This window comes from Nannospalax galili, unplaced genomic scaffold, assembly GCF_000622305.1.
Source record: "Nannospalax galili isolate Female #2095 unplaced genomic scaffold, S.galili_v1.0 scaffold315, whole genome shotgun sequence".
Classification (NCBI taxonomy): Eukaryota; Metazoa; Chordata; class Mammalia; order Rodentia; family Spalacidae; genus Nannospalax; species Nannospalax galili.
In genome coordinates, this window is record NW_008336851.1 from 1,624,878 (window position 1) to 1,652,462 (window position 27,585).

General features: G+C 44.1%; 2 protein-coding genes across 3 annotated transcripts in view; both read right to left on the reverse strand.

Moving 5' to 3' along the window:
* The window catches only part of Tmem41a (transmembrane protein 41A), a gene marked incomplete in the record, with an annotated part of 10,730 nt that extends 2,896 nt beyond the window's left edge, over nt 1–7,834 (reverse strand). Inside the window, 5 exon segments of the mRNA XM_017797695.1 lie at nt 12–999; nt 3,035–3,173; nt 4,220–4,381; nt 5,953–6,106; nt 7,663–7,834. Coding sequence (XP_017653184.1) covers nt 779–999; nt 3,035–3,173; nt 4,220–4,381; nt 5,953–6,106; nt 7,663–7,781 — 795 coding nt within the window.
* Nucleotides 7,835–9,468: 1,634 nt separating this feature from the next.
* The window catches only part of Liph (lipase H), a 46,060-nt gene continuing 27,943 nt past the window's right edge, over nt 9,469–27,585 (reverse strand). For both annotated transcript variants that reach the window (XM_029562659.1, XM_029562660.1), the window contains 5 exons: nt 26,313–26,483; nt 24,204–24,299; nt 22,175–22,286; nt 12,354–12,527; nt 9,469–11,225 (listed from right to left, as the gene is read on the reverse strand). In XM_029562659.1, the coding sequence (XP_029418519.1) occupies nt 11,138–11,225; nt 12,354–12,527; nt 22,175–22,286; nt 24,204–24,299; nt 26,313–26,483 (641 nt within the window). In that variant the 3' untranslated portion in view covers nt 9,469–11,137. The remainder of the gene's footprint in view (nt 11,226–12,353; nt 12,528–22,174; nt 22,287–24,203; nt 24,300–26,312; nt 26,484–27,585) is intronic.

A 27,585-nucleotide genomic window follows, 5' to 3' on the forward strand; every position in this document is an offset into this window, starting at 1 on the left:
AAGCAATGACAGCTCTGTTTACAGAACAATACAACCAAGAAAACACACCAACTTTCCTCTCTATTCCTTAGCTATTCTTAGCAAATGCAAAATGCAAAGCATTCCTAGGATACACTGGCTGATGGCCTAGGATGCTGGCTCCATTCTTCCACAGGAGGCAGAAGAGTCCCACACCGAAAACGTACAACAGAGATGGTGACGTCAACGTGTGCACACGGAAGCACTGAGGAAGCGTTAACATTTGAGCTATGTGTGCAAAGCCTAAGCCGTTTCCCTTGGATTATGGAAGAGGTAGATCATCAGCAGAAATGGACAGAAGAAACGCTTCAGGAGCGTTAAAAGAGGGTGAAAAGTCCTATCAGCAATGTGGATTTGCGAGTCAGCAGATACATCCACAGGGTCTCAGCAGGACTGCGCCCATCATACAGCCTGTTGGACAAGGCCAACCAGCATCTTCTCCCGCAACAGCTCAAGGACTGGCAAGAGGCAAACCCAATAGAGTATCCCGAGTTCCCTTGTCATTCAATAGAACTGAAACAGGATTTTTCTAGGAAACCATCCCTATCACAGAATCCTGCTCAGCCAGGGCTGGACTGCGTACCCGATACATTTCACATTCTAGAGCAGAGTACCCTTTTAACAAGCCTCTGCACACAGACGAACAGTGTCCAGATCACCTGCCGAGGGTAATTAAAACACATGAGAACCTTTAAAGGATCATTTCCCATCACACAGAGCAGCCGCAGAGTCTAGGGCAATGGCAGACACAGAATCCACATCACGTGTCTTTCCTGCTATCTAGATGGTTAGCACTGCTTATTCCACTCAGTGGCAGGTGCTTCTGGCTAAGTTTTTTAATGAGAGTTCCAGGCACCAAGGCCACCAGGGCAATGGCCAATAGCTTCAAGATGGTTTCCCAGGAGAAGAGAGCATCCAAAGAGGTGAGGGTAGATAGGATGGAGCCCGTCTGGACGCAGATGAAATTGTACGGGATTAAACCTGGAAGAAGGAAAAGTGGAGACAGGTCATTAGCAAGGGCAGGACACACGGGGAAACACCACTGAGCAGTGACCAATGAACAGCGACTCCAACTGTTTGTCCCACTCTTGACCCCTAAAGATGCTACCTCCTTCCATTTCCTCCTTTCCACTCTTTTCCCTCCTTCCCTCACTTCCTATACTCACCTACCTTCTCCAACAAAAGACCATAAGGTCTTTTACATCACTATAGGGAAGACCTGCAGTACAAAGGAAGAGATTCAGCCAGAGGGTAAGCTGACAGAAAGCGCTGATGTCCACACACTCGCTGAAGGTGGGCCCCAAGGGTCAAACTGGAGAGAGGAACCCAGCATGAAACCATCAGTGTATGACGGAAATACTACTTTTCACATTTGGCACTCTAAAAAGTCTGCAAAGGCACTGGGTCCCAACATCTGTCCGGGAACTGAATAGCAGGTGGTCTAACAATCCCTTCGAGCCAGGCAAGGAGGCACCTGCTTATAATTCAGGAAGCTGAGGCAGGATCACTACAAGTTCAAGGTCAGTCTGGGCTCTATAGAGACCCTATCTTAAAAATAAAAGTAAAAACAAAGCATTCTCAGGCCCCATGTGATAGTGTATGCCTATAATCCTTAGAAGGCTGAGGAAGAAGGAAAGTTTGAGGCCAGCCTGGGCTACAAAGCATGACTATGTTTCAAAATTAAAAACAATGATTAATAATAATAAAACGAAATATATTGTCAGGCTCCACCTCAGAGATCCCAGTCCCTCACCTCTTGGTTAAAGCCCAGGAACCTGCATTTTAGAGGACTCCTATCCTGAGCTTATGATTGGCTGAGATCCTGATAACCCATTTTTCTACTATAGTATACATTGCATATGGGAAATGAAGATCACAGACCACTCAAGGTCACAGAGCTTGGTATTCAGGAAGCAACTCAGGTCTCCAAAGTCTTTCCAAACCTGGTAATGACAAGCTGTTAACTCTGAGGTACTCTGAAAGCTTATGTGATCAGAATTGGCTATGGTCGACCTTGCTCCAATATAAGATCTCAATTTGTCTCAGGCATTTCCTATTAATAGCAGCTGCACCACTTCACATTTGTTTTGTTTGACCTAAAAGCCCTGCGTGTCTTTCCCTCCACGCTCCTTTTTTTAAAATATTTTAATTATTATTTATTTTATGTGTATGAGTGTATTGCCTGCATGTATATGAATGCACCCGTGTCGTGCAATGCTGCAGAGGTCAGAAGAGGGCTTCAAATTCCCCTGGAACTGGAGTTAAGGATGGTAGCCACCATGTAGGTGCTGGGAATCGAACCCAGGTCCTCTGCAAAAGCAGTCAGTGCTCTTAACCGCTAAGCCATCTCTCCAGCCCCCTCCCTCCACACTCTTAAGAACAGTCTGAGTTTCAGGAATTTCTTTGCTTCAACCTTAAGGAAGAGGGTGGTTTACTTCAGTGTGGAGAAGAGAACGGTCACTGGTTTGATAGGGAGTTAGGGCTTTAACATTCCAAGAGAGGTAACCCAGGGCCCACACTACAAGAAAACATTGCTCCAGTCCCAGCTTTTATCTGGTCAAGCAGCTTGTGAAAACAGGTAGCATGCTAACAGACATGTAGTTATCAGAAGACAAAAAGGAGCCTCCCTGATGACAGCCCTTCCCAAGGCAAAGCTTGTTCAAAATGGGCCAGAGCCCTTCTTTGGCCTTCCACCCTGCTCTGCCTGCTGCACTTCATGTGCTCTATGGAGATTACTGCTGTCCATCTAGTGCCCAGCACATGCTTGACACACAAGAGTACTAACTACAGCCACAGAATGAACAACTTTAGTCATTTCAAAAGCACTTTTTGGATTTTCATGTAAGGCAGAGTAGGTTTGAAATCAGGGATAACTCTGTCAGGTGCCAGGCTCGAAGATGCTGTTGGTAAACTGTCTTCTTGGAGGCAGGCACAGGCCCAGGTGGCAGGTGACCGAGGGCAGTCCCCTATGACAGCACTGAAGACTCAAGCTCAGCAATCACCCCCACCATCTTACCAATAAGAACTGAGAAGAAGAACTGCACAATGGGGATGTTCAGAATCGGGGCTGATAGGTTCAGGAACCAGTTTGGTGTCATGGGGAAGAGTCTCAGAAACAGTAAGAAGAAGAACAAGCTGCTTCTGTTCTCCTCCACCTGCAGAAAGAGCCAAGGGTCAAGATGCTGGACATGTCTCTGGGCATTGCTCTAGATGCTGTTTGGCCAAGGGTCAAGAAGCTGGACAGGTCTCCAGGCACTGCTCTAAATACTGTATAATGCATCCCATTCCTCTAGGGTACATACGTTTTCCCCATTTAGAAAACACAAGTAGTAGCCTGGTGTGGTGGTACACACCTTTAATCCCAGCACTTGGGAAGCAGAGGCAGGAAGATCTCTGTGAGTTCCAGACCAGCTGGGGCTATAGGGAGACCCTGTCTCAAACAGACCAAAAAAAGAAAAGACAAGACAAAGAAAACACAAGTAGCAGCTGGGCATTGTGGCTGACACCTGTAATCCCAGCACTCAGGAACTCAGGAGACTGGAGTAGGAGGACTGTGAGTTTGAGGCCAGCCTGGGATACATAGTGAGTTCCAGGCCAACCTGGGCTAGAGTGAGACCCTGTCTCAAAAAAACCAACAAATTAAACTGGGTGGAAAGATGGCCCAGCAGGTAAAGCACTCACCTTATGAGCATGAGAACCTGAGTTCCATCCCAAGCACCTACATCAAAGTCTAGTGCAGGAGCACAGGTCTGTAATCCCAGGGCATGGGAGGCAGAGACAGGAGGATCCCTGGGGCTTGCTGGCCAGGCAGTCTAGCCAAATCAGTGAAAGTCTAGCTAGGTTCAGTGAAAGACCCTATCTCAAAAATCCATGATAAAGCGTGACTGAGGAAGACACCTGAAGTTACACACACACTTGTACACACATGCACACATACCTACACACAGGTGCACACCCATACGTACAAAATTAAACAAAAACAATATAGTACCTGAGAATCAGAGAAGTTAGGAACTTACTAGAAGCCAAGAACAGGTAATGACAGGAGCTGGGATTAGATCCCAGGTCTGTGCTTCCTAAAGACACCAAAAGAACCCCCTCCAACTTCCCAAGTATTGTGGGAAATCCCTGTTTCTCACTCCTCTCAGACAAGGGGAGGTGATGCTCAGGGACCCATCACTCAGATGTGTTCCCTCCTTACCTTCTTCTGCAGCAGAGCTACTTTATCAGGAAAGTAGGAGATGACCAGCTGTTTTCCAAAAATACTGGACAGCAGGTAGCAGCATGTGGCGCCCACTGAGGTCAGTACACAGCACAGAAGAAGTCCCAGCCATGGCCCAAACAAGGCACCAGCCAAAACGTTCTGAAAGAAAGCAAAACCTCAGCCATGACAACATCTGGCCACTGCCAGAGGCTTGTTCTAGAGCCCCAGTCATAGGTGCCGTCACCTTCAGTGGTTTCTACAGTCCAAACCCGGTGTCCATTATAAAGAGACGAACAACAGAAAATGCGACTACAAGTCTAGTCTCAGTCCCTTCACCTTTAAAGCAGGATAAGGGCAAAGCTCAGAGGGCATGAGCAAGTTAAAAGGGAGATGGTGCACGGACATCACTCAGCAAGGGCCGCAGTATACCCTACAATCACTGGGACTCCAAAAAGGGGAAATGGTCAGGTGTGACAATGCACACCTTTCTTCCCCGCACTTGGGAGGCAGTGCAGGCAGATCTCTGTGAGTTAAAGACCAGACAGGGTTACATAGTGAGGCCCTATTTCAAAAAAGGATGTGGGGGCAGGGGGGTGTTAAATTCATAAGCTATTTTTACTATTTCAAAGACCAGGAATTTGCCTTCTGTAATCTATGTAAGATGTTTTGTTTCTATGTTTTACATCTACATAGAATGCTAACACCAGGGGTTCCATGTTGACAATAGCTCTAGCTGACATTTAAAGCCTTAGTTTCAGAGATGGAAAAGCAAACCAATACTTCATAAATCCAGTTTACTGGCAAACATCCTGCCAAAGCATGGACTCCAAGAAAGAAAACAAAAGGGAAAAGCTGGGTTTTTGTGCTGGCACAAATCTATAATCCCAGCGCTTGGGAAGCTGAGGCAGGCAGATTACTTTGAACTTGAGGCTAGCCTAGGATACAGAGTGAGATCTTGTCTCAAAGCATGAACAAGGGGCTAGAGAGATGGCTCAGCAGTTGAGTGCTTGCCATGTTGCAGAAGACCCAAGTTCAGTTCCCAGCACACACATAAGGTGTAACTCCAGCTCCAGGGATTCAATGCCCTTTTCTGACCTCTGCAGGTACCTGCACACACGTGGACACATACACACAGACACATAAATATACAGAAAATAAATCTTTTAACAGTGAGATGTGAAGAACTGGTGTATCTTATTTTTATTTTTTAATTTTATGAGTATGAGTGTACTGCCTGCATGTAGATAAGCAAGTGGTCCTCACTATACCTGTGTCTTATTCAATCCTTACCCCAGTCTGCAGGTAAAAGACTAAGTCTCACAGCCAAGATCACACCAGGCAAGACCAAGACGCACCCCAAGTCTGGGTGTGAAGCCACCCCCCGCCCAAGTAAGTAGTAGCTGGCTCTGCCATGAAACAGAATCAGCTCAGAGGGAAGACAATCCAGGGTCAGCCCTGAAATCCAGCACCATCCAGCTCTGTGCCTCTCTTGGATATGTTTGCTTTATTTCCTGTTTCCAAACCCAAATCTGTCCTAATCTGAGTCTGGAGTAGAGGGAAGCAGGATAATGGGAAGTCTGGAACACCAGTAAGTGCTGAATGCCCACCCATGCCAGCCTCTCAACACTCATGTTTCATTTCATCCTCCCAAACAACTACAGGGGCTTCTGGAGGAGTGGTCCTTTTTCACTGAAAAGGAAACAAGATTAGAAGCCAGGCAGGACACTGACCAGGAAGCTGGAGCCAGGGATGGCAAAGCCCTGTTTGTAGAGGTAGGCACTGCAGAACAGTAAGAACACATAGGCCTGGTGCTCTTTCCGGTACTCTCGAAGGATCTCGGAGAGCTCCTGAAGCTCTGCTAGGTCTGAGGGGAACCACAGAGACCTAGGGGATAGGAAAATCAGATGGAAACACCAGTGTAAAGAAGCCTAGTACGCAACTGCATGTCAGAGCAATGTGGACTTTGACAGCTCAGGTGCGCACAGTACCAGTACCTGCAGCTGCCACTTGCCTTTCCTACAGACATAAAAAATAAAATTAAATAAATAAATAAATAAGAAGCCTAGTACCTAAGGTCACTGTGTCTTCTTTCCAAAGTAGGTTTATACACAGCCCATCATTTGCTCATCTGGGAACACACATGAGATGACGTCAAGATGAGAAGTGACCCAATACAACACAATAAAGGAGAGTCCTGACTCGGAAGCAAGAGCCCCTGGCTAGCATTCCCACTCTATTTTCCAGTTATGTGAACATGGGCTGGTCCCTCATTTTCTGTCTGTACAAATATGTGTGCTGGGAAAGCACTAAGTTTCCTTTTATTATTTGTTTACTTGCTTTACTTAATTTATTTATTTATAGGCTTAAGATGGAACCCCCATGCTAAGTATGAACACTATCACTGATCTACTTCCCCAACCCCTTTTAAATCTATTCCTAAAAGGCATGTAGATTTTTTTCCCAGGCAAGTACTGGACATCCTAAATTGCCTTCCTTTCAAGGCAACCCCTCCCCAGCAGCCTGGAACGATTGCAAATTAGCACATTGCCTTAGAGGTACTAGGCAAAACAACAGCTCCATCATTACTAAGAAGCCAATTAAAAATTCTCTGGAAAAGTCTATCTATCACACACCATAAATACCGGTTTCTTGGAAATTACAGCAGGCTTGAAACCAACCCTTTCCAGGAGTCTCTTTTTTCACCCTGCTGCAGCCTGGTGCTGGGTGCACTCTTGATTCCTGTCCAATGGTCACAATGGAAAGGCTACTTGCCTCTGCAATCTCAACCATTCTTGACATTCATCAGTGATTAATAAGGAGCAACTTCTAGTTCTCATGAGTACCTCTGACACCCACAATACCGCCTTTTCAGTTCCAGTTTAAAAAAAAAAAAAGTAAGTGAAAACAGCTGTCTTAATAATCGGATGTCAGTAATCCCTTGGTAATGCGACGGTGTATGCCGGCCACACTTCAATGCACTTTTTTAAAGTAGTATGCAGCAACAAAAAAAACCGGCCTGGTAGGTATTCTGCCTTCTGGTTCGCCTAGGTCAGGGGAAGCTGAGTCAGGAAGGAAGAGGGCAGACCCGATCCATAGCCTCGTAAATAATTTGAAGCCGGTGCTGTACTTCTGAAGACCTAAGGCCTTTAAGCCTCCGGGGCAACAAAGTGGGCTGGGCAGAGGAGAGGGCCTGAACGTGGCGGGAGGGGGCTGGGCGACGGGAGCCCAGGATCGGCTCGAAACCTCGGGCAGGAACTGGAAAGGCGAAGCCGTGCGGGCAGAGGATGGGGAGTAAGCTCCGCGGGGAAGGCCCCGCGCGGCTCCCGCCCATCCCCGCCCAGCTCTGCAGGTTCCCCACCCCGCGTCGTCCTCCCACCGCTGCGGGATCCAGCCACGCCGCTCGCCAGGTCCTCCCCGACCTCCACCCCGCCTCCACGCACCGGCCTCCGGGCTCCTCCGCCGAGGCCAGCCGAGGCCCCTGGGGCAGCCGAGTGGACAGCAGGTACAGCACGAAGGTGCAGCCGGCGAAGACCAGGAGCAGGCCGAGCAGCGAGCGCATGGCACCGGAGAGCGGGCCGCCCGCGCCACAGCGCCGACCCCGACAGGCGCGCGGACTCCGCTCCCGGAACAGGTTCCGCACCGACCGGGGCGGAGTCCGCGCCAAGCTCCGCCCACATTCCTCTGCCGGCCCCGCCTCCGCCAGGGCACCGCGAGGGTCAAGTCTGTGCGCGCTGGCTCTGGGCGCGATTTTCCTCCTCCCGTGCGGAGGCTGGAGGTTCAGCGGTGTGTCACGCACGAGCCTGCCCACGGCCAGCTCGCAGAATAGTGGTCAAGAGTCCACGGTCTCTGTCGTGTCACACCAAGCAAACAGCCAACAAATAGAACTGGGAGCTCCGGTGGCAAGACGGCAATAGTGACCGCGGCGGGGGGGGGCGGGGACCGCACAGCATCTACTGTGTTCTCATTCTCAAGCCTCATGACCACTCTTCGAGATAGGTATTTTTGTCTTAACGAATGAAAAATCTGAGTCTTGGGGCTGGAAATGTAGCTTACTTAGTGCTAGAGCTCTTGCCTAACATGTGCAAGACCTTAAACGGTACACATCTGAGTCTTAGATTAAATGATACTGGATCTGGAGACCATGGCGGTATATTGCTGTGATCCCAGCACTTGAGGAGGTAGAGGAGGTTCCTGAGTTCAGTCATCCTTAACTATATGGCCAAATCCAGGGCGGAGGGAGGGCAGGAGTGAGGGAGGACTTAAAAGGGCCCAAAGCCTGTATAACAGATATAAAGCACTTCAGAATACTTCTTTGGGCCAAATAGGGAGCACATACAGGACCCTAGCAATTGCACATCTAAGAACTTAACCCACAGATACTCCCACAGGTTAAAAAAAAAAAAAAAAAAAAAGGTGTGTTTTAATGGTGTTCTCTCTGCTCTGTTTTGACATTGAGAGATTGAGAGCAACCCAAATGCCCATCATTTTGGGACTGGCTAGTTTTATTATGATATGTTCACAAATAGAATACTAAGAAGCCTGCTAAAAGAAGAGCAATTCGATATAACCTAATACCCCAAAGATAGCTAGAATAAAATTAGGTAAATTGCAGGGTTAAGAATGTACTATGAAGAGATCAGGCCAGCCTCGTTTACACAGTGAGGTCCAGGCTAGCTGGGGCTACAGGGAGATATTGTCTCAAACCAACCCCCAACAACAACAACAACAGTGTTGGTGGCCGTTCACACAGGCTCTGCACCAGTGGCAGCAGGAACTGGGATGCTGGCCCCTGCCACATCTCTTAGGGAACAAGGGCTGGGCAGCAGGCACATCCAGGAGGTAACTGAGCACCCCACCACACCACACCCCAGCATGCCACAGGATGGAATGAGAGAACTGACTCTCACAAGGTGTCCTCTGACCTTCACACATGTGCTGCAGCATGTGTGTGCAAACACACAATTTAAATAAAATAATACATTTTTAATAATGTTCGGAACACAAGCTGCTTACTAACAAGCATGCATTCATCTGTTTTCAATATATATTTTATTGAATTTTTGTGCATTTCATATAATACATTTTAATCATATTTAGACAACCTCCCCTATCTGCACTCCTCAGTGTGAGTTCATCCATTGGAGCCTGGTCAGCCCATCTAGCATCACTCCCTTAAAAAGACCAACTCTCCCTCACTCAGCAGTGATCAGCTGCCTATAATTGTTCCTCAGCTAAGATTGGGGCTTCTTGCCCATTTCCCCAGTTCTATGCTGGGATTTTGTCTTGTTTGAGCATCCCTCTGCTTTCTGACTGTGAATGAGACGTGACCAGCTAGTTCAAGCTCTTACTGCCTTGACTTTCCTATCATGATGGACTATACCTTGAACTGTGAGCTATAATAAACCTTTTCTCTTAAGGTACTTTTATTAGGGTATTTTATCGCAGCAATAGGAAAAGAAAGACAACGTGGATTTCTACCATTTATGCAACATTTCTGTCCATTTCTTTACAATGGCAGAGCCCCGGGATAAAGAGGAAGATACTGGGTCATCCCGACAGTGGCCACAAGTTAGTGATGGGTGGCAGCCACTTTCATACTGGGCATCTGGGCCCTAGTTTTGACTACCTTCATTCTACCCTCTGTCTCTGGCCCTCTGGGATTTCTTAACTTGGCTGCAACTGTCATTCATAAATATTCAGAGTTGCAAATACTCCATGGAGGCCTAAGAAGGCTTCCAACTTCTGCGTGAAGGTTTGCATGTGCCAAGAAAAAACTGGACTATGCTTTTAATTTACATTAGCCACATAAGTTAGAATATCACACCAAAATTTAACCTTAATCCCCTCTAATAGGTGGGGTTATATACAGTTGGGCTGTTTTGTTTTTTCCTTTTCATTTTGCAACTCTGCATTTTAAAAACTTTTCTTGAATGACCATGGATTATACCAGTGGAAAGGAAAAGGAAACATTTCTTAAAGGTTGCTTAAAATGAGTGTTGCCTGGAGCTGGGATGGAGCAAGTGGTAGGGCACTGGCCTAGTATGCTCAATTCCAGAACAGCAAAAACAATTCTGTAAATGCGCCTTCTGCACCTGAGGTAAAAAGCAAGTGCTTTCCTCTCCCACCTCTTGCTCTGTCCTTGCCCTTGTGCTGTTATACTCCTCCTGCCTCCTCTGTCCTCCTTTCCTCCACTTAGTGTCTTAACATGGCCCTCAGGGCTATCAGCCCATCCCCACCACCTCTGACCATCAACATCACTTCAGAAAAGGCAGAAAGCCTCCTTGCCACCCCAAAACAGCCCAGGAGTGAGGCTGGTATTGAAAAGGAGAGGCTGCCTATCTATACATGAGAGCTAAGCCATATCAAAACAAGCACATATTTCATATTCATCCACATGTCACAGAAATGGACCCAAGGGTTTCCAAAACAGCCTTCACAGACTGGCCCCCAAACCCATGGGCCCCGTGAGGTAGTCTCTTTCATTCTCCTCTTCATGCCAGGATGGTGGAAGATCTGGCACAGGGAACATGGAATCCTGGTGAGGCCTCCAGACTGCAGTTTGTGCCAAGATGTTTGACCTGCAGCCCTGAGGGGCAGAAGCGACCAGTGTCATGTGACAGGCAGCAGAGTCAACTGTTCGGAACAAATGAAGCCCCAGGACACAGCCAGACAAAGGCTTGGCTGTCAGGAGCCTGGATATTTCTGACTTGCCCTAGTTAGGGGCTCCCTTCCTAGCACTGTTTCATAATCACAGGTCATTTGACAGCTTTCAAAGTGACATCTGTAGGACACTGCTGAAAATAACTTTGGTTTTGCTGTACTTTTTGAGCTTTGAGGACAAGGTGGTATGAGGCTTTAAGAGCCTGTTAATGTAGTGATCCTCGCGTGGCTGTTGCCCATGCATGCTAACAGCAGTTACACCTGCAGCTTTGGGCACAGAATAGGCTGGAAGAAAGTCTCAACGTTTTCCACCAGGACAAGATCATACCGACACAACTGGGGCCTGTTAAAAAAAAAAAAAAAAAAAAAAAGATCTTTGTCAATGAAATACTAAAAACCCCACATTCAAGCTGGGGGTGGTGGCACACACCTTTAATCCCAGTACTTGGGAGGCAGAGGCAGGCTGATCTCCATGAGATCAAGTTCACCCTGGTCTGCATAAGGAGTTCCAGGCCAGCTGGGGCCTCAGAGAGACCCTGTCAAGAAAGAAAGGGAGGGCAGGAGCAGGCCAGCCACATTCTAGTCAGGTGAGTAGCATCACCCCTAGGTGGACTAGGTTCACTTATTTTGAATGGAATGGCAAATGGCTAGGTGAGTGAGCCATCAGCAGCAAGAAAACAGGATGTGAAATCTGACTCAGCACTCTACTTCACTGTTTTATTTTTTTGTTTATTTTATTGTATGTGTATGAATGTATTGCCTGCATGTATGTAAGCGTATCCATGTCGTGCAATGCCTGCAGAGGTCAGAAGAGGGAGTTGGATTCCCATGGAACTAGAGTTATGGACGGTTCTTAGCCACCATGTGGGTGCTGGGAACTGAACCTAGGTCCTCTTGAAGAGCAGCCAGTGCTCTTAACCACTGATCCATCTCTCCAGTCTGCTACTCCAGTCTTGATCCTCCTCTGCTTTCACTGTGCCCAGTTTCTTTCTTTTTATTTTTGAGACAGGGTCTGGTTAAGTTTCCCAGATTTGCCTTGAACTCATTCTGCAGCCATTAGTGCCTGAACTATTGATCTTCCCACCTCAGCCTCTAGACTAGCTAGGAATGCAGGCCCACTCTACCAGGCCCAGTTTAAAACAAAACAAAACAAAACAAAACTGATTTTAAGATGTGATGAATAGCCTCTGAAAATAAACTTGTATTATTAAATATTTTCAGTACAACAACTTAAGTGTTTAAGTAAAAAGAAATTCATCACTCAGGAGGCTGAGGCAGGAGAATCACTACAAGTTTAAGGCTAGCTTAGGCTACATAGTAAGACACTGTCTCAGAAAGAAAGAAAAGAAACAAGAAAAGGAAAGAAAGGGAAAGGGAGGAAAGAAGGAGGAAAGGGAAGGAAGGAGGGAAGGAAGAAAGAAGGAGGGGATAAAGGAAGGAAGGAGTGTGCTAAGCCCTGCCTGTGACTCACCTCTCTGGATGGGTAAGGGACCTCAGCTTCATTCGAAGGACCCTGAGCTTGTACTTTGGGCCTATTACAGATCCTGTAGAGAACAACAACGAAATTGCTGCCACTTTATCCAGATCTTGGTTAAATCTTGCAAGCAGGCTCACTTGATGATATTTATGAAATGCGGCTGGTTCGCTGGAAGGAAGAGATGGCATTTTAAAATGAACATAGACCGCTAATGAGAGGAAGCAGCTATGTTCCCTGCAAATCTTTGGCTAGCAGGCCACTTGATCCCAGTTCCTGCACTAGCTGACTTTCACAAAGACCACTGACGCCAAAGGACCGCCTGAATGAAGATAGCACCTCCAAATGTTGTTGCAACTGTCTACTGTGCCCACATCTCTTGGCACAGCGCTCCAGTCACTAGAAACACTTGGCAAGATGGGTACTGTTTGCTTATTTTGCCAAGAGGGCAACAGCTACTTGTGGAGCTCAAGCTGTCTACATGGTAGGACTTACACGAAGCGGTGCAGAGATTCAAACAGCTCAGAGATCAAAGGTATGGTCTTCCCATTAAATGGCATTACTAGAGGTAAATGTATAATTCTGTCCAAATTAGACACTAATGGAGAAGTTGTTCTTAAGATTACTTTTCAGTCCTCCTGTTCAAGATAAACCTTAAAATGGCTAGACCAGGGTTGGAGAGATGGCTCAGTGGTTAAGAACACTGACAGCTTTTCCAGAGGACCCAGGTTTGATTCCTAGCGCACACAACAGCCAACAACCATCTAGTTCCAGGGGATCCAACACCCTCTTCTGGCCTCTGTGAGCTTTGAACCACACAGGTGCCTTACATACATGCAGGCAACACACTCATACACATAAAATAAAAATAAATAAATCAAAAAATGTAATGGCTAGACCTAGGCTACAACACTTTTTTTCCAAGTGCATGGAGCTTTCACAAGTGGAACCCCAGTAATCCTAAGGCACATTCCTTGTTCCTCTGAGGAGCAGGAGAGAAGACCATGGAGAATTGAGAACACCCTGGGTTCAGGACACTGGGCTGGCTCTAGACATGGGTCTCAGGTTGTAGAGGGTAAGGGGTGTACAAAGGTGTTTATCGCCCCATCCCCATTGGAACACACCCAAGGCTGGAGGAGTGCAAAAGTACCACAAGAAAAAGCCACCTGAAAGGTGACCAGACTTGACTGCCAGACACCATCTCCACAAAAGGAACCAAGGCTCTGGAGAGACGGGCAAGTCAATCCTGGGACAGGGAAGGGATAAAGTGATCTTAGATTAGCCTGTGTGCCAGAAAGGAAGTACTCCAGAGAGTGACAGAAATGTTTGAGAGATCACAGAACCCACTTGCATCCATCAAGATAACAGTTCTCTCTTCCTCTCACAGATAGTTTGGGTGAAGCCAGAACCATCATGCACTGCTGTGGAAGTGGAAATCAGTGTGATGACAATGAAACAGTGGGGAGTATGTCAGAAAATTAAAGCAGAATTAACACATGAACTAGCAATCTCACTTCTGAATATATATCCAAAAGGAGGGTCTCAGAGATGTTTGCATACAGTGGCACAGGGTCTTATTAGACAAGAGTTGGAAACAACTCGTGTCCATCAGTAGAAAAACAGATGAGTAAAACATGGCACGTACATACAAAAAAATATAATCCAGCCTTAAAAATGAAAGAATGAGAGCTAGAGATGTGTGCTCTTGCAGAGGATCCAGGTTCAATTCCCAGCACCCACATGGTGGCTAACAACTATCTGTAATTCCAGTTCCAGGGGATCCAATGCCCCCTTCTGACCTTCACAGGTATTGCACAACACAGGTGCACTTACACACATGCAGGCAATACACTCATACACATAAAATATTTTTAAAACATGAAGAAATGAGGCAAGTGGCTCATAAGTCCAAGGCTAGCCTGGGTACAGAGTGAGATTAGGGCCAGCTTAGGGAACTTGGTAAGAATATGTCTCAAAAAAAAGCAAAAAGAGCTGAGGGGCATAGCTCAGTGGTAGAGTGCATGCCTAGCATGCATGAAGCCCTACATTCATCACCACATGAACTGAGTGTGTGGCACATGCCTGTAATCACAGCACTTGGGAGATGGGGGCAGGAGGATCAGGAGCTCAGGGTCACTCTCAGCTATGTATCATTCAAGGGCAGACAGCCATTCCAATAGCCTGTGTCTTTGGACTGAAAAGTTGGGCCATTGATATTTAGAGTTATTATTGAAAGATGTATATTGGTTACTGTCATTTTAATTTATTTGTGTTCTTGGTACTATTTTTTGTTTCTGTAATTATACCTTCGTTTGTTTTCTTTCTGTAACCTCTTGAGTATAGTCATTCTTATCTTCAGTCCTTTGTATTGCTTCAAGTATTCACTGTGGGCTGGTTTGGTGGACATGAATTCTTTCGGCCTATTTGTGTTATGGAAAATTTTCTGTTCCCTTTGGACTTTGGTAGTTTTGCTCAGTAAAGTATTCTGGGTTGGTACCCATGGTCACTTAGAACTGAGAATACTTTGATCCTGGGCTCTTCTGGCTTTCAGATTTCCGCTTTGGTTTACTCCCTTCAGCACACGGACCATGCAATACCCAAGGCTGGTTCCTCAAGGTGTGCTTTACAAGCCACCTTCAGACTGGGGTGTAAACTAGGGGCAGAGCATGTACTTCATGAACCAGGCCCACGCACCTTGGTGGCTTCACAGGGAGCATAGTTGATTCTGGGAGCAAAGGCCTGGGTTCAATCCCCAGTACCAAAAATAAATAAAATCGAGTAGGGGACCAAACCTATGCAGACTGCCTGAAAGTGCCTGAATCTAGCCTCTGAGTGGTGATGAGCTTCCCAAATCACACCATGTGCATCCCCCTACACTGGGATCACAAGTGGCCCCTCCCACTTCCTCTGGGCTAGGCTTCCCTGCCCAGGGGCCTAGACCTTTGCAGACTGCCTGGGAGTGCCAGGATCCAGCCTCCTAGTGGTGGTGAGCTTCCCAAACCATGCCCTGCCTATGCCCCTACATTGGGACCACCTGCAGTCCATCCCACCACCCCAGGGCTAGGCTTCTCCACCCTATAGTAGGGGCCCAAACCTTTGCAGGCTGCCTGAGAGCACCTAAATCGGGCCTCTCCTTAGCGAGCTTCCCCAATTGTGCTGTGGCTGCTCTCTAATAGGGCCCCAGACCTTAGGAAAACACCTGAGAGTACCTGACTGGAGCCTGACTTGGACCTCTGCAGGCTCCTTGAGTAGCTGGACTGAAGCAATCTGGTCCTTCAAATACAAAATCAAAAGAAAGAGCCTGAAGCCTAGACCAACCAGCTTTATATACCCAATAAGAAAACAACCAAGGCATACCAATAATACAAACAGAAGCAGACTTCAACTCAAAAAAGGAAGGCTTGAGTTTTATACCAGAATCACAAACAACAAAAGAAAGCCACATGCCAAAATCACAATGGAAAAATAATAATATGAAAAAGCAAAATACTATGTTCCCACCAAATACCACCAGTCCTATAGAAGAGTTCTACAATGAGAACCCCTAGAGATAACCCAGGACACAGAATTTTAAAAAAATCATAAACACGATCAAAGAATTCAAAAAATTTTAAAGAACACACAAACAAAATCAAAGAGCTAAAATTAGATAGGAATAAACTTCTGAGTGAATTCACAAAAGAGATAGAAATATTGAAGAAAACTCAAGCTGAAATGAAGAAGGAAGTGCAAAACTCAATGACAACATCACAACAGACACCAAAAAGATCCAGAACATTATAAGGGAATACTTTAAAAACCTATACTTGATTCAATTTGAAAACATAAAAGAAATGGATGAATATCTAGAACCATTGGACTCATCAAAGCTAAACCAAGAAGAGATCAACAGTTTAAACAGACCCATAACATATAAGGAAATTGAAACAGTAATACAAAACCTCCCAACTAATATAAGCCTAGGCCCAGATGGATTTACAGCAGACATTTAAAGATCTACAGTCAACACTACTTAAATTACTCAAAAAGATAGAATAGAGGGAGAACTCCCAAATTCCTTCTATGAAGCCAGCATCACTCTAATACCCAAAGTGGGTAAAGACACAACCAAAAAAGAAAACTATAGACCCATATCCTTAATGAACATAGATGAAAAATTCTCAACAAAACACTTGCAAACCACATACAGACACATATTTAAAAGATCATTCACCATGATCAAGCAGGCTTTATTCCAGAGATGTAGGGATGGTTCAATATACATAAATCAATAAACGTCATCAATCATATAAATGCACTCAGAGACAAAAATCACATGGTCATCTCAATAGATGCAAAAAAGGCCTTTGACAAAATTCAGCATGAATTTATGATAAAAGTCCCAAAAGGAATGGTACTAGAGGAAACATAACTAAACACAATAAAAGCTATATACAACAAACCCACAGCCAACATCATTCTAAATGGAGAAAAACTGGAAGCATTCCCATTAAAATCAGGAACCAGACAAGGATGTCACTATCTCCACTCCTTTTCAACATAGTGCTTGAAACTCTTGCTAGAGCAATAAGACAAGAGAAGGAAATTAAAGGAGTACTAATTGGAAAAGAGGAGGTCAAATTATCCCTTTTCGCAGATGATACTACACCTAAGAAATCCTCAAAATTCCACCATAAAACTCCTAGAACTGATAAACACTTTCAGTAAAGTGTCAGGTTACAAAATTAATCTACAAAAATCAGTAGCCTTTCTATATACCAATAACAAAGAATCAGAGTAAGAGTACATGGAAACCTTATCATTCACAATAGCCTCAAAAAAAATCTCAGAATAAACCTGGCCAAAGACATCAAAGATCTCTATGATAAAAAAATTAAATATAAAGAAAGAGATTGAGGAAGACACCAGAAGATACAAGGACCTCCCATGCTCATGGATTGGAAGAATTAATATTTTGAAAATGACCATCCTACCAAAAGCAATATACAGATTCAATGCAATCTCAATAAAATCCCCAAGGTATACTTCACAGAATTAGAAAAAAAAAATCCTAAAATTCATGTGGAAGCACAAAAGACCCCAGATAGTTAAAGCAACCCTGAGCACAAAGAGCAATGCTGTGGGGAATACTATACCAGATCTCAAACTATATTACAGAGCGACAGTCATAAAAACAGCATGATAACTGGCACAAAAATAGACACATGGATCAATGGAACATAATTGAAGACCCAAACCTGAGTACACACAATTTCAGCCACCTGATATTTGACAAAGGTGCCAAGAACACACAATGGAGGAAAGACAGCATCTTCAACAAATGATGCTGGCAAAACTGGATCTCCACCTGTAGAAGAATGAAACTAGATCCTTATCTTTCACCTTGCACAAAAGTCAACTCCAAATGGATCAAAGATCTTAATGTAAAGCCTGAAACTGTTAGAAGAAAACACTGGTGGTAACCTTTAAGATAAAGGTGTAAGAAAGGACTTTCTAAATCCATCATCAGTCGCTCAGGAATTAAGGTCAACAATCAATAAGTGGGACCTCATTAAACTAAAAAGCTTCCGTACAGCAAAAGAAAAAAAAACAAGAAAATGAAGAGAAAACCCACAGAATGGAAGAAAATCTTCACTAGTAACACATCTGACAGAGGTTTAACATCCAGAATATATAACAAACTCAAAAAACAAAGAATCAAGAAAATAAATGATCCAATTAAAAGATGGGCTGAAGATCTAAACAGAGAGTTCTCAAAAGAAGAAATAAAGATGGCTAAGAAAAAAAAATCTTTAAAAGTTTTCAGGGTCTGGAGAGATGGCTCAGTGGTTAAGAGCACTGCTCTTGCAGAGAACCTGGGTTTGATTCCCAGAATCCACATGGCAGCTAACAAGCGTCTGTAACTCCAGTTCCAGGGGATCTGATTCCTTCTTCTGACCCCAGTGGGCACTGCACGACACGAGTGCACTTGCACAATGCAGTCATTACACTCATACACATAAAATTTTTTTAAAAAGTGTTCAACATCATTAGTAATTAGGGAAATGCAAATTAAAACCACCTTAAGATTTCACCTTACCCCAATCAGACTGGCTAAGATCAAGGGAAAAAATAATACCAAATGCTGGATAGAATGTGGAGAAAGGGGAACACTCATCCACTGCTGGTTGGCTTGCAAACTCATACAACCCCTATGGAGAGCAGGGTGGAGAACTCTTTAAAAACTAAAAGTGGGGCTGGAGAGATGGTTCAGCGGTTAAGAACACTGGTTGTTCTTGCAGAAGACCCAGGTTTGAATCCCAGCACCCACATGGCAGCTAACAACTGTCCATAATTCCAGTCCCAGGGGGTCCAATAGCCTCTTCTGACTTCCATGGGCATTGGAGGTACACAGGTGCACTTATCTACATGCAGGCTATATACACACACACATAAAAATTTAAAAACAATAATAAAATTTTTTGAAAAACTAAAAATGAACCTACCACATGACCCGGTTATACCACTCCTTGGCATATACCCAAAGGACTCATCCTATTGTGGAGACACTTGTACAACCATGTTTGTTGCTGCACTTTTTCACAGTAGCTAAGAAATGGAAGCAACCTAAGTGCCCCTCAACTGATGAGTAGATAATGAAAATGTGGTGCGTTTACACGATCGAGTTCTACTCAGTGATAAAGAAAGATGTGATCATGAAATTTGCAGGTAAATGAATGGAACTAGAAACTGTTATACTAAGTGAAGTAACACAGACTCAGAAAAACATATGTTCTCCCTCATTTGTAGATCCTAGCACCAAATCCTTATATATGAGTATATACCCTGATGTAACCACAGGAGCCAGGAAAATGGGAAGTAGCCAGGGAAGTAAATGGAAAGAAGGAACCCAAGAGAGAAGAACAGTAGGAGACAGGTGTTACTAAGGGGAAAATGTGTAAAATTCGGGTAAATGAGAGCAAGAGAGGGAGGGCTACACAAGGAACTTTGGGGATAAAAGGGAAGAAGGAGCTCAAGAGAGGTGGGACCATAGCAGGCAGCAATTATCAAGGGAGAGATGCCGAAAATGGGGACATTTTAAATAGGGAAGGCATGGGGGGGTGGGAGTTAGGGAAACAGAGAGGAGAGATAAATAATGCCTAGTTAGTATAAAAACCAGAGGGAATCATATTAGTTCAAAAACCTACTGAAAAATTACACGTACGATATCTCTACATGAGTCTGTGTGTATAGCTGAAGGCTACATAACAAGAAACAGTGCCAGACAGGAGAAACCTTCCTTTGAATTGTTGGCCAGGGTAGACCAAGAGGCTTCCATAATTACACAGGCTATCGCCACGGCCCTTGATTGCCTCCCAGAACTTGAAGATAAGACCCTATTGCTGAAGACAGGACGCACTTCTGACACAGGATTTGGAGAAATGGAGCTGGAACTGACCTGGAAGGCACTTGCCCTGAAGTCTAGCTCATAGCTTTGGAAAGCACTATGCAAAGTGGTAAGGGAGAACATCAATTGATGGTCCGACCCCAGCTTCAAGGTCTAATAACCACATCAATGACCCGCATAACAAACAACATCGGTGCAGTAGTGGCACTTTTATCTTGGGGGTAATCAACAGCTACCTAATTGGACTTAAAGCCCACTCAATGGGGGAAACTCATGTGTGGTACTATAAACCTAGTCCAATACATAGCCGGAGAGGTAACAGATCTTAGAGAAAACCCCAAGGTGCTCATATCCCTAGACAAATGTAATTTCTTACTATGTGCAAAATATGGACCCATAAATTTACAGAGAAGTATCCCAGTCACCACCCATCAAAAAGGAGTCTTTTTCAACAGACAGAGATTATTAGAGTTCCACAATTGGTCATACACAGAGATTGTGAATTTTCCAAGCCTATGTGGCACATCTACGATGCAACCTCTACTCCTAAGGTCACAGAACATAGAACAAGGGATAAACAGAACACTAATGCATCTTTCAGTTCTCATCAATGAAGCTCCCTCATGCAACAGAGGACCAGGAGCACAAAAGGTCACAAATGGCCAAAACATAGAAAATAAGAGTTTACAGAGTGTGGGTCCTTGGACAAGACTCCTGTATTAAAATCCACCCACCCAGGGCTCAGGGACCATTACAGAAGAGGGGGTAGAGAGATTAGAAGAGCCAGGGAGGAGGTACATGACATATGAAAATAGTCCTGCAGGGTCCTGGGACTCTCCTCATATGGAACTACAGCCATGGTATCAGCATGCACAAGACCCATGCAAACTCAAGCAGACAAAAACTCATCACAGAACTGTGGAAATGGACAGCAATCTTAGTCAAAGAACTATTGGCAGCTGATTACTGCTGGGTGAGGAAGAGCTGATCTTCTTGAAGAGGGGAACTCTAGATAGGCTAACTAGACCTCAGGAGATGAACTTCCACTGAGGGACATCTGGGGACACTAATTTGGCGTGATAAGCCTTAACACAAATGACAGAATGTATAAATTTCAGTGGGGGAGCTATGGGCAGGTGCCAATGGGGAAGGGGGTATAAAGTCAATTACGATGTTCTGTGTGAAATACACAAAAATTCAATTAAAAAATTTAAAAATTAAAATAAATTTTTAAACATTTAAAAATAAGTAATAAAATCATCTCCAACCCACCCACTCACACATGTTGTTTATCTACAGTGAACCCAGAAGGTTCCAATGACATTGTTTAGTTCTCTATGCTTGTGATCTAGAGATGACCTAACCACCTCATATACAAGTCTCAGGAAACATTGTGTGTTTGAATAAATGAATAAAATAAGCCCCAAATTCCTTTGCTTAAAGTAAAGGGTGTCTCCCTGCTTTCCCTGATTATAAAAGCAATAGATGGGAAAAGTATTACTATTTTAAAGCTGTGCACACACACACATTACAGAGCACTGAAAAGTAGAGTCAGGTATGGGGGTACACAGCTGTAATCCCTACACTTGTGAGGCTGGTTGCAAGACTGTGTCCCAAATGAGTATACAAACAAACAAATCAGTAAATGAATAAGTTGTTAGATGGAAAAGGAGACGTTTGAAAAACAGAACCTGTAAAGAAAGCATTCGTTCTTACCCTGGACTTGAACGTTCATCCTGTATATTCCTCTTTTTAAATTAATAGTATTAGTATTGACAAGTTATAACTGCATAAATCTATAGAGTATGACTTAAGTTCTGATATATGTATACAATGTGAAATGCTTAAATTAGCACATCAATTTTCTTACGATTTTTTTTTAATGTTTTGTTCTTTTGTGACAGGTCTCACTATATGACACGGCTGGCCTGGAATTCCCTGTATACACCAGGCTGGCATCACATTTCTTTCAATCCTCCTGACCCTGCCTCCTAAGTACTGTGTCACAGACATGTGCCACCTGCCTATCTAAATCAGCATATTCCTTTATGGTTTAAACTTTCCAGTAAAGCAAGGGCGATTTTTATAATTAAACAATCACAGGAAATAAATAAAGAAGGAAGAAAAATGCCAATCAGTAAGAAAGACAGAGAGGGAGGTCACACAAAGGAGGGAAGAGAGAAGAATGAGAGGGAACGAGGGAAAGTGAAGGAAAGGAGGAAGGAAAGAAAGCCATTGTACAATGACAGCTGTAGAAAGCAGAGGGGAGCAAGCGGCAAGGGGAACACCTGAGCATTGGGTCGGTCCCCTTCTGCCTTCCGTATAACAAGGGAAAGTATGCATGGGTGAGTAAGAAAATGGGTATGTTTGGAGCTTAATCTCTCTGAGGAAAAAAGGAGCTAGCATACTGCAAACTCACAGCTCAACTTACTGATCGATTTTGGATTCTGTGATGTTTCCATTTTTGTCTTTCAGTTTGATTGTAATGACCCCTCTTCTTACATTCTTGTTCCAAGATACAATGTCCACAAAATAATGATATACTGTAAAACAGGGAGAGAACCTTGTAAGCAGTTACCTCATGCTGTTCAGGATGGTCAGTTCCTGAGCCAACATCCCTCTTCTCTTCCTCTGAAGTTTCTCTACAAGATCCAGGAAAGAAATGTCTTTTCTCTTTAATTTGTTTTTAGAGACGGTCCCTTAAACTCACTGTGTAGCTGAGGATGACACTGACCTTCTGAGCATCCTTCCCCTACCTCCCAAGGGCTGGGATTATAACAGTGCACCACCACTCTGGGCCAGGGTAGACTTTTCTAGTGTCCCTTGCTCTTCAATTTGGTAAGGACAGCATGAGTATCAGCAGAGTCAGTGTCTTCCAGCCGCATGCTCAGGTATCACAAACGCCTGTTCATAGGCAGGTGGGTCTAGCCTTTTGACATTGCTATATTCATCCACAAAGTTCACACTGGAGAACCATGCAATCAAGTAAAACAAAAAATCACAAAATAATCCCGTATGTTTTAGGTAAATTTATAATTTTGTGTCAGGCTACTCTTATAGATAATGGTCTAATTATAGAATGTTTAAAATATTTTCCTTCTCCATGTAAGTGTTAAATTGGTATACCTTTGGATTGCACTGTATTGAAATGCTTGATTTTAAAAATGACTGAGAGCTGGCAAGATGGCTCATTGGGTCAAAGGGTAAAAGTACTTGTTGCGGACCCTCGCAACCTAAATTTGATCCCTAGAGCCCACATGGTAGAAGGAAAGAACCAACTCCTGAAAGTTGTTCTGTGACCTCTAGTCACACTTTGTGGCATGTAACTAACACACACACACACACACACACACACACAAGTATGAAAAGTTGTAATTACTGTTTGAGTAGCTGACTTGAATTTCATTAAAAAAAAAAAAACCTGTTAAATGAATTTTGGCTTGGAATAAGGACAGAATTTCCAACAATTTCTGAAATGCTCTTAAATATATTTCTGGCATTTTATACTACATATTTATGCAAAGAAACATTCTCATTGGTAATTATAAAATCAAAATATTGATCAACTCTGAAAAATACTGAAGGCTTTCCATGTCCTGTAGTATTAAACATTTAGCCAAGATTTAGCTCCTTATCTAAAAATAAACAGGGACTGGAGAGATGGCTCAGTGGTTGAAAGCACTGGTTGCTCTCACAGAAGACTGGGGTTCGAATCCCAGCATCCACCTGGAGGCTAACAACACCTGTAACTCCAGTTTCAGGGTATCCAATGCCCTCCTCTGTCTTCATGGACATTGCACAACATAGGTACACTTACATACATTCAGGCACAACACTCATATACATAAAATAAAAATAAAAATAAACAGATATATATATTTTATTAGTATATAAATTTGCTTTTGTCTTTACTAAATGGTAAAATTATATAGCAAATAATTTTTAAAATAAATTTCTTTATGATTCATTATCAGTAAATATTTGATTTGTATATGTATTTTATATACCTACATATCTGGGGATACTGAAAACTTTCACAAGCAAAAAGGGTTGTGAGTAGAAAAGCTCAAGAAGCCCTAGTGTAATGCTAGAATTATTGATATTAATGATATCATTATTAGTGATATGGCTGCCACCTGGATTTTCCTGGCCCCAGTTTCCTGGAGGATCTTTGTGGTTACAATGGACATCCAACCCACTGATGCTAACAACTCTGATTTGTTGTTACTTTAACCCTAGAAGATAGGCATGATTATCTCCATTCTACCAACCAGGACCCTTGACATGTAGATTAAAGAGTTTGATCATGGTCACACAGCTTTTATGGATAGAATCAGGATTGGTCTTAGGCCCAAGCATTACCACAGCCCTAATTTCCCAGAAAATATCCAGAAAGCAGAGACTCAACCCTCCTCAAAATACAAGGGCCAGGCAGAGCAACCAACCTATTCACTACTCACTGCAGAATGGTTCGTTCTCAGCTGTGTCAACGAATGCCTTCATCATTGGAGGATCTCTGTCCCTTAAGTAGTCCTTCCATTTGTCAGCATAATACCCTATGAAACAAGTTGGAAATACTAATGTGTATTATCTAAACATGAAAGCCATTGGGACAGCCTGAACAGTTTCCAGCACCCCCCTCCACTCCACCTCCCTCCACTCCACCTCCCTCTCTCCACCTCCCTCTCTCCACCTCCCTCCACTCCACCTCCCTCCACTCCACCTCCCTCTCTCCACCTCCCTCCACTCCACCTCCCTGCACTCCACCTCCCTCTCTCACCTCCCTCCCTCAAAGTGCCACTAGGGCAGTGGTTATTCTAGTGTTCCCTTCTACTGCGTGTCTCCAGCCCTAAGAACTGGAGTTCAAAAGGACCCCACTGTGGCCTTTCCCCTTCACTGGCTCTCAGTAATCGGAAAGGAGCTGGGTGTGGCACATACTGGTTGCACTAATGCACTCATTTCCTACACTAAGCCAGATTGAGATTTCATCTTAAATAGCATCACTATTGCAAAGCAATGGGTTTCTGTTTGTTTGTTTGTTTGCTTGTTTGATGCTGAGGCTAGAACACAGGATCTCATGAATGCAAAGTCCACTCTTTACCCCAAGCTATACCCACAGCTCCTGTGGGTGATGAACATCTATTTCAAGACCTTAAGAATGCTAGGTAGGCACTCTACTAACAAGCTACATTCGTGGCCCTTTTATTTTACTTTTTATTTTGGAACAGAGTCTCACTAAATTATTCAGGCTGGCCTTGAATTCACTTTGTAGCCCAAGCAGACTTTGAACTTGAGATCCTCCTGCCTCAGCCTGTCAAGTAGCTGGGAATATAGGCCTGTCACAGGGCTAACTAGCCCCATGGCTTTCTTGAAGAACCAAATAAGGTCACTAAATTGTACAGAACATGGGCTTGATGTGTAACTATGCCACCAAGCAGATGACTATCTTTCTTCAGGTCAATGCCTGCAGGAGACAACGTTGTGCTGTCCATTTAGGGCCTCTTTCCGCCCTCTGTCTTTACTCCTAGACAAGATTATGACTTATCTGACAAAGGGTCAGCCAGTGTTTTCTACACTCCCAAGGTGACTGCACCACATAGTCGAGCTTGAATTTCTTATCTCTGTGGCGTACCTTGCTGTTGACCTGCATTTTTCCTTTGGGGAATAATTAGAAAAGTCTCATGACCAACCAGTTTTGATGTCCTAGCCATCTAGAATATTTCTACTAACTCAGCAAACATCGTAGCATCCTCCACAGTATCTTTTATACCATCAGAGCCCGGTATGTGTACAGAGGAGCCAGAGTGTGGAGAGAAAGCATTTACAGACACAACCTAATGGAAGGGAGAACTCTGCAGGGTTCATCCAGCACACAGACTTCTGGCTCACCCCCCAGCAGAGGTGTATATACAGAATGGGTGTTCCTATTCCTATTCCAGTGGGAACAGGCTGTGTAGTGACTACACCCTGGGTACGCTTGGAAACTTCTAGAATCTCCTTCTGCTTAACAGACTACGATATCCAGGAAGACTATACAAACTCTGGGTGGAATCCTGTAGAGATTGCTCTTCTAACACTGGATAAATTGATCTTTGTTTGTTTGGACTTTGGTGGTTTGAGTTTGTTGTTATTGTTTGTTTGTGGTTTTTAATGTCTCTCTGTGTAACCCAAGCTGGCCTCAAACTGTCAATTCTCCCCATAAGCCACCGTACCTAACCTTAATACTTTTCATAATTCAGGACTAGAGTAGTTTAGAGAACAAATTAGCTAGGAAAAGTTGATTTCAATGCTTGGCATGGTGGTGCTGCCCTGTAATACCAGCTACTCTGGAGGCTGATGAAAGAAGTTCATAAATTCAAGGCCAACCTGGACTACAGCGTACGCTCAAGGTCAGCCTAGACTGTCTAGCAAAACTTACCTCAAAAAAACAGATGCAAACAAAGCAAAGCTTACTATATCAAACTTTTCTAAATACAATTTTAGGGACAATTTTTAGAGAGTAAAATGACCCTAGAATCTGTTCGAAATTAGCTTTTTGTTCATCAGTGATAAGAACTTGTTGAACTTACCCAGGAGAGGGCAGGACATCATTTGTGGTGTGCCGCAGCTGACACATTTGCCATTCCTGTAATCCCGATAGGAGTCACAGGGATAGGCGGTGATGGCACAGTTCTTGATCAGGGAAGCAAGGTACAGGCGCACAGACATCTGGTGGTCACACTTGAAATACTTTGAAACTCCTTGATTATAGAGGGATCAAGAGTACCGCAGTTGCAGTATTTAACAAAAGCACATCTCACATTTTAGATGTATACCACCACACTTTAACACATTGCCTGAATGCTGGGCATTGTGCTGAAAACTTCAGTGTGCTTGATCTCATTTAATCTTTATAAAAACCACAGATAAAGATTCATGCCAGCCAATGGTCAGAGGAAGATTAAATCTGATTAAGGTTCTTATGAAAACAAAAGCAAATATAAATTTCATTTAAAAACCTAGGATGGTGTTGACAAGATAGCTCAATGATTAAGAGCACGTGCTGCTCTTCCAGAGGACCCAAGATCAGTTCCTAGCACACACTTCCGGCAGTTCACAACCACCTGTGACACCAGCTCCAGGGGATCCAACACTCTTCCAGCCTCCACAAGCACCCACACACATATGACATGCATGTACCTGTGCACACATGTGCACGCACACACACACACACACATTAAATAAAAATAAATCCTTAGAAAAAGAGAAAGGCTTACTTCTTTTTAAGTTTTTGATACTGTTCTAGTTTGTTTCTCCATTACTGTGACAAAATACTCTGACCAATACCAACTTGGGGAGGAAAGGATTTATTTAGCTTACATCTCACAGTTCACAGTTCATCAGGGAGCCGAAGGTAGGAACTCAGGGCAGGAACCTGGAGGCAGGAGCTGAAGCACAGACCATGGAGGAACACTGCTTACCGACTTGCTTCCCCGGCACATGTTCGACCCGCTTTCTTATACAACTAGGACCATCTGCTTAGGGGTGGCACCACCCACAGTGGGCTAGACTCTTCCACATCACTCAATAATGAAGAAAATGCCCCATAGACATGGCCACAGGCCAGTCCAATGGAGGTAGTTCCCCAGTTGAGGCTCCCTCTACCCAGATGTGTCAAGTCGACAACCAAAGCTCTCCAGCACAGATATATTTATTATCTTTATTCTAGTATGAGTGTTTTGCCTGCATGTATGTAAGTGCACCCATGTCTTGCAATGCCCACAGAGGCCTGGAGTAACAGATGTTGTTAACCACCATATGGGTACTGGAAACCAGGTCCTCTCCAAAAGTAGCCAGTGCTCT